Consider the following 14042-nt stretch of genomic DNA (forward strand, 5'->3'; position numbering starts at 1 on the left):
CCGTAGTCTACGGCGAGTTGCCAGTGAGTTTTATTTTTTGTTGTTATATTTCGTGCTGGCTTTCTTACCACTGTTTTGCTGAGTATTTCCCATTGATCGCCAATCTGCTTATTTGTTTTTTCCGTGTTTTCGGTATTCCTTTGTGCGTCAGTGTCCTTTTGAGCCGGTTCTGAAGGCTGTTTGTGAATATTATGAATCATGCAATAAAGCCGGTTCTTGTTCTCTGCGTTGCTGGCTCGGGCAGTGCGAATTTTGGCTAACTGAACCCCATGAGAGGAGGCGAGGCCCTTTTCTGGCGATCAACGTGGATTTTGCATATAGTTGCCTTTCCCTTTGCTCCTTCCAATGTGGTCTTCTCATGCAGTGCTCATTCTTTTTGTTGGAGTTTGCTTTCGCACCACGAGAACTGCACACATAAGGCCCCCATCCCGTCTGTCTATCTAAAACGTATGCTTTGCACGTATTCCAATGCTCTTGCGTTCCGGTAAGTTTACAGCTCCAGAGGGTCACAAGCACCAAACTCTAGTAATATGCCCGATCAGGCGAAAGATACGTGCCCGCGCAAGATACGTCTCGTATCGTCGAGCAGCTGACCGCGCTGCTAGAATGCCCGGCTACACCAGACGACAGTTTTCGCTTACCACTGGCCGTGCCTACATACGAGGGACACGGCCCCGCCGCGGTGGTCTAGTGGCTAAGGTACTCGGCTGCTGACCCGCAGGTCGCGGGTTCAAATCCCGGCTGCGGCGGCTGCATTTCCGATGGAGGCGGAAATGTCGAGGCCCGTGTGCTCAGATTTGGGTGCACGTTAAAGAACCCCAGGTGGTCAAAATTTCCGGAGCCCTTCACTACGGCGTCTCTCATAATCATATGGTGGTTTTGGGACGTTAAACCCCACAAATCAATCAATACGAGGGACAAACAGAGAAGAAATTGATCGCCGACTTCTTGCAAGAGTTACAAGATTATCGTGACGTGAAAGCCCTCCCAAATGACACTCTCCTGCTACGCGTACTACCCGTCACCCTATCTGGCTCTGCCGCACGCTAGCGTCGTCGGCCAGTTGGTCCCACATTGAGGAGCTATTCCGTGCCAAATTTCTTAACCGACTACGTCATTCGCATGAAAGATGAACTCTGCAGGCGTCTACAGGGGTGAGGATGAAAACCTCCAAGAATGCATACCGTCCTTTCATGAGCTTTACGACCGCGCAAACCCGTGAGCATCTGAAGCGGAAAGAGTGACTCGGGCAGTTAGGCAGTCGCATCAAGTTTTCAGGCTTACATAAGTGGTAATTCGTCCTCTTCACTCGACGTTCTCGCTAGAGCAGTGAATGATATTCAGGCAGCGATGTTGGTGGAGCTGTCATACCAGCCACCACCTCCTCCCGAATCCACTCTCGAGCAGTCCTGCGCGTGGTATGGTCGGTCTAACTTGATGGCCTCATCAAGGGCCCCACCAAGAGCTCCAGACCCATTCAGCCACTACAATACGTCTGCTCCGTCCAACTTCACATCAATGTCCCAGAAGCGTGGGACACCCACACGAGGGGCCTCGACCCAAGGTCAGCCCGTAGCGGGCGCCACCCATTATAGTGCTGGAGGCACAAGCAGTAACCCTCTTGTATGCTTCCAGTCAGCTATTTACAAAGGTAATTGCTAACAGAGTAAAGAACACTTTAGAATTCAATCAACCAAAGGAACAAGCAGGATTTCGAACAGGCTACTCAACAATTGACCACATTCATACTATCAATCAGGTAATAGAGAAATGCTCAGAGTATAACCAACCCCTATACATAGCCTTCATAGATTACGAGAAGGCGTTTGATTCAGTAGAAATATCAGCCGTCATGCAAACACTGCGGAATCAGGGCGTAGATGAAGTATATATAAACATTCTGGAAGAAATCTACAGGGGATCAACTGCTACCATAGTGCTTCATAAAGAAAGCAACAGAATACCAATCAAAAAGGGTGTAAGGCAGGGGGACACAATTTCCCCAATGCTATTTACCGCGTGCTACAGGAGGTTTTCAGAAGCCTAGAATGGGAACAGTTAGGGATAAGAGTCAATGGAGAATACCTTAGTAACCTGCGCTTCGCCGATTACATTGCATTGCTGAGTAACTCGGGGGACGAATTGCAACTCATGATTACGGAGTTAGACAAGGAGAGCAGAAAGGTGGGTCTTAAAATTAGTCTGCAGAAAACGACAGTAATGTACAACAACCTCGGCAAGGAGCAGCGCTTCGAGATAGGTAATAGTGCACTTGAAGTTGTAAAAGACTATGTCTACTTAGGGCAGGTAATAACCGCTGAGCCGAACCACGAGATTGAAGTAACTAGAAGAATAAGAATGGGGTGGAGCACATTCGGCAAGCACTCTCAAATTATGACAGGTAGATTGCCACTATCCCTCAAGAGGAAGGTATATAACAGCTGTATCTTGCCGGTACTTAGCTACGAAGCAGAAACCTGGAGACTTACAAAGAGGGTCCAGCTTAAATTGAGGACGACGCAGCGAGCAATGGAAAGAAAAATGGTAGGTGTAACCTTAAGAGACAAGAAGAGAGCAGAGTGGATTAGGGAACAAACGGGGGTTAAGGATATCATAGCTGAAATCAAGAAGAAGAAATGGACATGGGCAGGGCATGTAGCGCGTAGACAGGATAACTGCTGGTCATTAAGGGTAACTGACTGGATTCCCAGAGAAGGGAAGCGGGTTATGGGGAGACAGAAGGTTAGGTGGGCAGATGAGATTAAGAAGTTTGCGGGTATAAATTGGCAGCAGCAAGCACAGGACCGGGTTAACTGGCGGAACATGGGAGAGGCCTTTGTCCTGCAGTGGACGTAGTCAGGCTGATGATGATGGTGATGATGCTTCCAGTGTGGAGGTCGGGGCCACTACAGAAGCCAGTGCCTCAGCAGACCACGCCCTGGCCGCCAGGGAAACGACTGGGGCCGGCGATGGTGAGCAAACGCCAATCGCCAGCCAGTATTCTACCCCTCCCCCCGGAGGTTCTCTCACTTCATGCAGTTTCTGAAGAACCTTATACGGTTCTCCATGGGCTACGGTTCGTCTTCAAGAGAAGCCAGGCGCGCGCAGAGGCCCCGACGTCGGGTGTTTTGGTCTTCGCATCATCGTTCGCACTTGCCCTACCTGCCAGACCACCGAACCGAGGGGAGGCGAACCTCCGGGCCTCATGCAACCTGTGGAAAGCAGGTACCTATGGGAAATCGTTGCCTGTGGCACAATGGGCCCGTACCGCAGATCAGCTAAGGGGAGTCGGTAATTGTTTGTAGTTACTGACCATTTTTCAAAATGGGTAGAGCTGTATCCATTACGCTGGCTCGATTCAAAGTAATTTTGGATTGTCTGCTGCAGACATTCACACGCGTCAGTTTTCCAAGAGAGCTAATAACACACAATGCCACATATTCCACTGGTAGAAAATTTGCGGACACTTGCAAAGTTCTTGATACACCACAAAAGTACGACACCTTACCACCCTCAGGCCAACATTGCTGAGCGTGTCAACAGAAACTTCAAGACATTGTTGGTGGCTTTCACCGACCAACAGAGGGACTGGGATGCCCGCGTACAGGGAATGACATTCGTCATGCGAACAACAGTGAATCGTTCAACTGGCTTTACTCCGGCAGCCATTCTCTTAGGTCGCGAGCTGAAATTCTCCATAGAACTTGCGCTCACCCACGACTCCGAATCACTGCACTGCAACTACACGGCATTCGTACGGAATCTTTCCAGTCGCTTGAGGGAAACTTTTCGGGAAGCCACAGAGAACTTGGAACTAGCCCGCCTGGAACATTGCAATCAATATAACAAGGGCAGGCGACCTCTCGAGTTCGCGGCCGGTGATGAGATGCTCCGGAACCCGCATCCACTCAGTGACGCAGCAAAAGGGTTTGCTGCCTCCTTCGCACCACGATGGAATGGTTCCTACGTGATTGCAAAGCATATTATTAGGTTAGTTTACATTCTCAAAAACAAACACCGGGGTTGAATAACAGGCCCTGTAAGTGTGTGTCAGCCCAGAGCTTACTACGAGCGTCCACCAGACGCGCAAACTCATTACCCCACTGTCGTCGACATTGCTCCCCGGCGTGAGTTGTGCACCAAGCAGGATGCGGTGCATTTTGAAAGACGATAGTGTTTCTTTGGGACCTTCGACGCGAAAATTTTGGTCTGCCTGTCTGTACATTCGTCTGTTTGTCCACTCATAACGGCACCTGGTACTCAAAACGGCCGACCCCATCCGCAGCGCCCACCAATGTTGCTCCATATTTAGCGTTCATACTTCTCCAATTGTCCATTCAAAAGCAATATTGCGCATGTCTAGGGCACCATACCAACACGTATATATTCTGCATGCGCGTCTTTTATTAGAAAAGGCACACATAAGTCACTATAAGGACTGTAGCGCTTATCACGTTGCGCTCACCATGGAACGCTTGCACGAAAAGGCGAGTGTTTCCAACGTTTTGCTAAGACGAGATGGTGGTGGCATCTGCCCGCCGCCTTGCGTTCTACGCCTTATCACCTTCCAGACGGGCGCACACACCCATCTCAGAGCCACCCACTTTGTTTTCCAAGATAACTGCCAGATGGCGCTCATGTCTCACGTGTGACGTGATTTGATGCGCTCGTTCGCCGCCTCTGCTGCACGCTCGAGGCACTTTAACGCAGTGCCCCCAGAATACCATTCACCATTGTTCTTGTGCAGAACGATGAAAGAAATGTTTTGTTCACTTTCTACACACGCAAGACTACCGTCTTTCGAGGACATTTGTAGATTAATATGCAGATACGGGGCCAATTTGTTTTTGTTGCTGTTCTTGTCCAACTGTGGTAATGTTGCTTTTTTCATATCACCCGCAGCGTCTTTAGTGCATCCTGCCTAGCCAGTGACAAAACACAAGGCTGATGAGTCATGGAACGCCGGCCCAGTCGCCTGTAAACACCGCCACACGCAACGTGCGCTTTCCGTTCTGTGCAACCAGCGGGACAAAGACAGGCCACGATAAGTGATGTGATGTGTGCGCAAGCTCCGTTTGGTGCAACTCATAACAAAGACATGCGACGAGTGATGTGTTGTGATGCCTGGCAAACCGTGTTGACCCGGACATGCGGCTAATAATTAGGTGCTATGGTGCCCAACAGAACTGTGTACACTAATCAGGCACTGCTTCTTAGTTTACTATCTTGTATTTTTTATAGCGTTCAATATTTTTTCACTAGTCGGTCGACTATGACACTAAGGGGAGTGTCCACTCTTGTGTCGGGGGAGTGTCGAACCGATGGACCCTTATCTTTAGCACGCACGGTGGAAGCAGGGCGAGGAGAAGACAGTCGCATTGAACGTGCGCGGGATGAGCGTCAGAATCCAAAAGGCAACAGGTGGCGGAAAGGCGGGGGAGTTAAGAGGAATGCGAGACAAGCCCAGTGGCTTTTCGGGGGCAGACGAGGGATGGGATGGGGCGTCGGTTGCGCTAGGCACGAAGGGTGTTTCCGCAGTGCGTGCTAGAGGCGAGGCCTCGCAGGTTTTGGGGGCGTCAGCTGTAAGGCGAGCCGATGGCCCGTAGTCTACGGCGAGTTGCGTGCGAGTTTTATTTCTTGCTGTTGTGTTTAGTGCTGGCTTCCCTGCCGCGCCAATCCGTGGGGATTGTTTCTTCTGGGTTTTTTGTATTCCTGTGTGCGTCAGCGTCGTGTTGAGCTGAGTCGGAAAGCTGTTTTTGAATATTTTGTATCATGCATTGAAGCCGGTTCTCGTTCCCTGCGTTGCTGGCTCGGGCACGGCGAATTTTGGCTAACTGACCCCACTGAGTGGAGGCGGGGCCCTCACATCATACCCATGTGCGATGACAGGATAATTCTTTCTTACATTCAACTCTACAATCACGGTCTTGTTGACTACAGTAATAGATGCTCCGCTCTAAACGAGAGCCTTCAAGTCCTTTCCCTTAACTTACGTAGACAAGTACACCAGCTTAGTGTGGTCATTGAAAAACAATCTTTCTTGTATTGGAGACAAGATATCGTCTGACGTTCTTTTTGATTATTCGATGCTTTTTTTCTGCCTCGTGTTTTATTTCACAGATGAATCCGATTTGCTAAGCGTGTCTCACCTCTCAGGGAGCTGGAGGAGTTTCAGGCGTGCTAAGTGATGTCGCCGCAGAATTTGGCTGTCGAGCTGCATGATCTGTAGTAGCTTCTCGGTATTTGAGGCCTTCCAAGATGAAAATGCTGCTGAATGTATTTAGGAAGTCCCAATAGTATTAGACACAGGAGTGATGAGTCAGAGAAAGCAGGATTTGTGGCATGCAGTAGCCTCCATTTCTCATAAAAGTAGGTCACAACCCAACCAGAAAAGTACTTCCAGGCTAATTCATGGTCCCAACTCTGAAACCTGTTTTCGAAAAATGTTGACAAAAAGTTCTGCCTCCAATGCGCCCAAGTAGTCCATGCTTCACTGTTGCTCGTATTTCGTGCCACATCTTCGCGATGTCGAGCTCCCAAGTAAAACAATATGTCCATTACTTTACCATCATCATGTTGCCAAGAATTTTAATCACACGTATATTCATGAAAGTCAAGCTAGGCCTCTGCGCTCATTGATGATGATATTTTGAAGGCTTCTGGCATAATTCTTTCTCTTGGCGTTTTTGGATATCTGTCAGTGTATGTTCGCGTTATAAGCGCCAACAGATGTGGTCGCCACTTGCTATTTTCTTGCTGAAGCTTGGTTAGACCTTCAAAAATATCATTACTTGTTAAAACACTGTTCGTGTCAGTGAAAGCCATATCCGCATTCGCAAGCCTAGCTTCCTGTGGCCTGTCTTCATTACGTAGCTGTGGAGTAATGATGGTTGCCGCTTCCGGTTGGTGATCACTCATTTTCGGCGAGGTGTCAGCGTAGACCTAAAGCTCGCACGAACAGGTCGTACTTTCACCATAGAAACACCGTACAACGCTCCCTTTCTAGTAACATCCACACGCCTTGCCGCGATGTAGACACCCATTGTCCTGTGGAAGTTCTGGCTGCTCAGGGGCGTAGTACAGGGTCCTGTCAACGGCTGCGCCAATTTTGTAACGACACCAAGAATTACAGTGCCAACACAGTCGCCAATACTGTTTATTCCAGTTATTATTTCTTGTGCTCCAAGAACTGCAATATTGTCCCTTTTTTTCCGTCTTCTTCCTTTAAAAATTTCAGAGTCTTGATAAAAAAAAGTGCCCTTCGCGCAGGAAAGTGATTGACCGCTATGCTTTAAATAATAGGTAGACACGCAACAGCTAAGCGCGGCCAATAGATTTTGTGCCATTCGTGAACAGGTATGCAGCAAACGTCGAATAAATGCCCGCTGTTTTTCAGGGATATTTTTGCATTCCATTCATACGAGAAACCTTGTACAACGGGTGCAAAATATGCATCCTTTCTCACACCACTAAAATTTATTCACCAAATTTGTGCACTGCATAAAAATTGCATATGTAAATAAACGCTTTTATAATGCGAAAGTACACGAAGTAAGAGCGCTTAATCACTCAAATTTCTACCAATCCTACCAAGCTATCCAATTGCAAATCACTACCTGAAAAAGAAAGTTTCCGTTTGGAAGTTCCAGTTGAACCGAATGGCCAAAATGGGTATTCTATTTTCCAATTGCAAGTGAGTGTTTAACTGAGAGCTACCAATATTGTGAGGAACCGGTTTATTCGGCCAGGCTCGAGCTCAATCACGCCGGTGATGATATTCTTAGATGAAGAAGATGCACAGGTGATTATGATTACAAAGAGAATAAAGAGCCATTCGCTTGTCGCGCTCACACTAATTCCCCCGCGTGGTGAAAGCGGCCGCCTGGTCGCTTGACAGTATTATGAAATGCGTCGCACATAAGGCTTTAAACGAGATACGTGCACTATCTCTGTTCCTCGGCAACGATGATCAGGACTAGCGCTAAGAGGAGAAACGCGGTAATTGACAGGAGATGTCTGTTCGACCACCGTGTATGGCCCAATGAAGCGACTGATGAATTTGTCGCATAGGCCGGGGACACGTAGTGGAGTCCATAGAAGAACTTCGTCACCAGGAGAAAAACTCACAACACGGCGAGACGAGTCGTAGCGAGATTTTCGAGTGTCTTGAGAGAGGCCGGTGTTAACACGGGCCTGGTGACGGCAGTGTGCGAGACGAGATAGGAATTCTTCAGAGAAAGGAGCCGTCGAGGGTGCAGGGGCCGAAAGGAAAGAGACATCCAGAGCGAAACTCGGCGAGCGACCATGGACGAGAAAAAATGGAGAAAAGCCGGTAGTGCGTTGAGCAGCCGTATTATAGGCGAATGTCACGAAGGGTAGAATTGCATCCCAGTTCGTGTGGTTGGGGTGAATGTACATGGCGATCATGTCCGATAGGGTCCGATGAAACGGTTCAGTCAATCCGTTGGTCTGCGGGTGGTAGCTAGAAGTGGTCTTGTGAACAGTGTTCGAGGCACGCAAAATTTGCTTGACAATGGAAGATAGGAAGATTTTGCCACGATCACTGAGGAGAATGCGTGGAGCTCCATGACGCAAAAAGATGTGGCGAAGAAAGAAATCGGCGATCTCAGTGGCAGTCCCAGATGGTATGAAAGCTGTTTCTGCGTAGCGGGTAAGGTGGTCGACTGCCGTGACAATCCAGCGATTCCCATTGGATGATATAGGAAGAGGTCCATACAAGTCGATTCCAACGACTTCAAAAGGTGAGGCGGGACAAGGAAAAGGTTGCATTAAGCCAGCCGGAGCAGTTGTCGGTCGTTTTCGCCGTTGGAAATGGACACAGGAGGCGACGTACTTAGCGACGGCTGAAGAGAGGCCAGGCCAAAAACAACGACTTCGTATTTTGTCGTAAGTTTTGTGGTAGCCTAGATGAGCAGCGGTTGGATCATCATGAAAGGCTTCCAGAACTTCATGTTGCAGAGAACGTGGGATGACGGGTACCCACTTGTTGCCATCGATGTGGTAAACATAGCGACATAAAGCATCACCGACAAGCTTAAATTGTTTAAGTTGTCGACGGAGTCTGGCGTTTGGAGGAGTAGTAGAGCCGGTCAAGCGGTCAACAATGGTGCGGCAGTATGGGTTGACACGTTAATGTGAAACAAGGACGGATAGGGTGGCAGGTGATGAACTTAGCGCTCCGATTGGAGAGGTGCTGTTGTTTTGGAGTATCGATGGTGAATTGCTTCCGCTGGGCAAAGGACAGCGCGATAGAGCATCAGCATCTTGATGCTTCTTCCCAGATCTGTAGGTGACATCGAAATCATACCCAGCACCTCCACCACTTGTGAGGAACCGGTTTATTCGGCCAGGCTCGAGCTCAATCACGCCGGTGATGATATTCTTAGATGAAGAAGATGTACAGGTGATGATGATTACAAAGAGAATAAAGAGTCATTCGCTTGTCGCGCTCACAATATGTTCAAATGATATCACTTGGTACTATAGTTGTTTCAAATCGTTCAGTTAATGAATACAACTGGCCCAATTGGAAGTAAGCGCATCATCTTAAACCAATTGAACATTTCAAATGGCCCTCTAGGGAATATCATTGGGTGAATCGGAAATCAGTATCACCATTTTGACACATATCCGAATGGTTCCAATTGCTTTCTTTTTTGAGCTGGGTGTCGCCGACGCTTCTTTAGATGGACGTCTGCAAAAAACCATAACTGCCTAAAGTTCATGTACCGTCGAATTAAGGAAAGTCATTTTGAGGTTCCTTGATGTAATGATAAGAGACACATGTAGCCAGATTATATATATATTCATTTATTCATTCCCCAGACCACATATTTGTTCAACCACTCACATTTTTATAACAACAGATAATTGTCGAGACGAGTTCTTCATGTTCTGGTAATGCGAGAAGACGACCAGTATGAAGTAAACCTGCAAAAATCAAAAGTTAAATTATCTTTATAAAAAAAAACGCTCTAAGTTCTCAGCATGGTGTTAAAGTAATCAGGTGTTGACAATGAGAGCACCTGAGCGGCCAGATAATGTTCGATCTCGCGGGCGCACTGTGATGTTAGCCGTAAGACGGCACCCTGACCAACGTACCCAACGAAGTGGCGCTAGCGCATCGAAATTCCTCTGCCTGTCTAAAACTATTGTTCCTTGGGACGTGACTAATACCTAAAGCACCAAAAATTTGTCACTTCTGATTAAAAGATAAAGCTTCACCATGTTTAAGGATTCATTACCATGAAAGTGCCTTGAGCTGGCTGTGAACTTCGTCAACATGAATCGATCAAGAAGTACTCAACGCTAAATTACGCTCGTATGCACCTATATGTTTGTCTGATCACATCATTCTTGGATGCAAAAAAAGAATTAAAAAACAACTTTAGCCAGTGTGCTAAAGTTGTAGCAAATATTTTCGAAAATCTAAATATTTCTATGTGGAGAAAAATGCAAGTAACTCCTACGTTCTTCGATGCAGATGCATGTTAAACAGCCCTGGATGGCCAAAATCAGTCAGGAGCTCTTTAATACGACGTCGATTCTAATAAACTCATGATTTTGACGCGTAAACTCCAGTAATAAATATTACTCCTCTATTAAAAGAGGATAATTATTGCACCATAAATATATTTAATGCGTATCGCTGCTTTCATTTCCACGGAAATTTGTCGAAGCATAATTGCGCTTATTCTATGTGAATGCAATATAAGGAAATATTTGAAATGCGCAATTATTCCACATGAAGCGCAAAACAGCAATGAAGTTGTTCCACGTACTATATAAATATTTGAACCACGAAAGTATTTCATTACCATCACACTAAAACAATGCGGTTTTTCATGGCTAAATGTTACTATGAAAATTCAAATATTTGTGCCAACGATCACTTTCAAGTGGCAATTTGAAGAGAGGCACAAGCTCCGCAAAAGTGCAATAGCCAGAATGGTAGTTTAGTGCAAAACACGTTTTAACCACTTCGGGAACTTTTTAACAACTTGGTGTCACCTTGATCAATAGAACAACATTAAACACACACGAACAAAAGACAAACCTGGCTTTAAAACTGGGTGCTCACACATGCTAACAAAAAAGATCAGCAGCATGCGCGTTTCTGTCGAGCGTGCAGCCGAAACGGCTCACCCCGCTCGTTGTAGCGCCATCTAAAAAGGCACCGATGAAGCAGCTAGATTACTGATAAAGGCCCGAACATTATCTGAACGCACAGGGATTGCGCTTTTTCAACGCATTGCGGAATAAGTGTGAACACCTGTAGATTCGTACACCGTGGTTCTCAGTAACTGTCATTTGGGGATCGTAGTAGTGTAAATAAACGCGGGATGAAGAATTGCAGTATGGTTTAAGCCTGGGGTATTCGGCACATATCGCTGAGAGAATGAACCGGTGAAGAGTATAAAAGAGAGAGGAGCCTGACGACTCTCTCATTTGTCTTCCCGACAGGTTTATTCGATCAGCGCCACTGTTGCTCTGATATTACTGGCAAACAGGTAAAGGAAAATTGAGGTCGGCCTAAATAGCAACGTAATACGTTGGCCTTCCCCCTTTTTTCTTCTCCAAAGTTTTATAAGCATTGGAAACTCATCTCGGCTTCAAAGAGCTGCACGGGAACTTTCATACCTGTAAGCTGAACAGGACCAAGGCAGCTCCCAGTAATGCGATATCGGTCAGCACCTGAAATGTTTTCATTTAGTCACTTCATATTGTTACGTATAGGGGTCAAGTGAACTAAGATAAAGAGCCGGAAAAACTGACAGGCACATAGGTATGTTGGTCAGCCACCTTGATTTTTGCATTTGTTCTTCACTTTAAATACAGCTTTGCGTACACACTCAACCCCGTAACGATATCTAACAGAGAAGATGACATAAAAGTGTACACTATGGTGTTTTCCACATGGTGTGCCAGTGTTAATTTACTATAGATATTTAACTAGAGCTACCGAAACTCGACGGTTGCGCCATCAAAGGCAAAACTGTCTGACTCTGCAAGCTTCTCTTGTAGTGCACTTGGTCAGAATTGGCGAAACAAGACGCACTCCTGCGGCTCCCGAGAAACGTTGTTGTGCACCACTTTATTGTTAGTCAGCCATGAAGGAGCAGTGGCTAGGGCACTCTGATGCTAACCCCGAAGGGCGCGCGTTCGATCACGGCTGTCGAGGTGAAATGATAGCGGCTCGTGTGCTGTGCGTTGTGTGTCCATGGATGCCAGAGGGTGGCAACTTCCGAAGCCTCTCACTATCGTGCCTCCCATATGGTATTTATTTGTTTAATTATTTACCCTCAGGGTTAATGGACATTACAGAGGGAAGTGGTTATATTTACAAAATAAGCGTTGCAGTTATACAATAATAGAACAAAGTTGCGCAGTGCGTGAAGATTATTAGTAATAATAACAGAATAAGTAACCCAAAAATATTATACAATGTCAATGGGCTGATGACAACAAAGAAAAGAAATAATAGTAACGCAATAGAGCATTGAAGAGTGAAATATGGCCTTACGTCATGTAAAATGACACGTAGCATATACAACGGTAGACTAAGTATGAAAAAAAAAACACTGATGTAAAGCACGCTTCACTCAATTAGAGTAATTAATTTCTACCGTTAGTGCGGGAAGGCGATTTCATTCTTTTGATGTACGTGGCGTAAATAAATGCGAAAATGCGTGAGCTCTACAGGGTAGATTCTCATTTTATGGTGTAGTCTATAGGAAACCTACTGCGAAGCACTGAGTAGTTCAATATGGAAGTGTGGATGATAGCAAAGCTTATAAAAAAGTCTAGACGATGTGTTTTACATCTAGAAGTGAGAGTTGGTAAGTAAAGATCATTGCTCAAAGCTGTTATGCTGGCAGTGAGATTGTACTCAGAGCAAAAAAAAAAAATAAATATAATTGTTCTAATTATTTCTAGTGCGTGTGAAAGACTTTCATGAAATTGGTCCCATACTGATGTAGCGTATTCAAGTTTAGATCTAATCAGTGTTCTGCATAAGAGAAGCTTCAAGGAAGGAGGTGATCTTATAATATTTCGACGAATGCAACCAAGCATGTTTTTGCTTTATTAATAATGTGTGCGGTATGATTATTACAGGTTAGGTTCGACTTTATATGCACACCAAAATATTTTTACGATGAAACTGGCTGTAATGGTCACAGACCATTGAGTCTGTGAGAAGGTAGAATAGTTTCGATCGGGTTACTCGCATAAATTTGCGTTTTGTTAAATATAATTCCATTTCTACTCCTTACTCCATCCATAAAAAGACCACGTTCAGGTGAGATTGAAGAAGAGTTATATGATTGTCACAAGTTTTTTTCCTGAAGATTACGCAATTATCTGCAAAATGATGAATATTTGAGGAAACGCAAGAAGGTCAACTGTTTTTGTAAAATAGAAAAAAAGGGGGACCAAGCATAAGACCATGTGGAACACCAGATTCTACGGAGCTAAGTCCTAAGCTAGCGTTATTTGCTGAAGCAAATTGAGAGCGGTTAAAAAAACATTCAATCAAGGTCAGAAATTTAGAGTCAATGGTGAGTAAAGTAAACTTGTATAGAGGAACATTATCGCGAACTTTGTCGAATGCTTTTGAAAAACGAAGAAAATGCCGTCGGCAAACAAAAAGTTGTCTAGAATGATATGTAACTTGTTCAAAAATGACGTTAGTTGTGTTTCGCATAGGTAAGTTTTGCGAAAATCAAATTGTGATGAAGAAAAGGACAAGTTCAATACAGGGAAGTTATGTTATGAGAGAGAGCAGTATAATTTTACTTTTTTTATTTACAGTACACTGCGTTCAAAAGACTAAATAGGGAGCCATCATGAAGAGATATTGTACAGTTTAACTGTATTTACGAGAACATTTCAAGCAATAAAACTATGGTAAAACAGTTGAACATAGAACAAAAATAAATAAATAAAGATGACAGCAAGACAATCTAAATCGCAAGTACAGAATGTAAATCAAGCGCAGTGCGAGACGGTCGAAACGTTGT

General features: G+C 45.5%; 1 protein-coding gene across 2 annotated transcripts in view; it reads right to left on the minus strand.

The window, feature by feature from the left end:
* Positions 1-9815: 9815 nt before the first annotated feature.
* Positions 9816-14042, minus strand: part of LOC119167773 (uncharacterized) — a 933880-nt gene continuing 929653 nt past the window's right edge. For both annotated transcript variants that reach the window (XM_075891061.1, XM_075891063.1), the window contains 2 exons: positions 11662-11715; positions 9816-9951 (listed from right to left, as the gene is read on the minus strand). In XM_075891061.1, the coding sequence (XP_075747176.1) occupies positions 9868-9951; positions 11662-11715 (138 nt within the window). In that variant the 3' untranslated portion in view covers positions 9816-9867. The remainder of the gene's footprint in view (positions 9952-11661; positions 11716-14042) is intronic.

This window comes from Rhipicephalus microplus, chromosome 3 (assembly GCF_043290135.1).
Source record: "Rhipicephalus microplus isolate Deutch F79 chromosome 3, USDA_Rmic, whole genome shotgun sequence".
Classification (NCBI taxonomy): domain Eukaryota; kingdom Metazoa; phylum Arthropoda; class Arachnida; order Ixodida; family Ixodidae; genus Rhipicephalus; species Rhipicephalus microplus.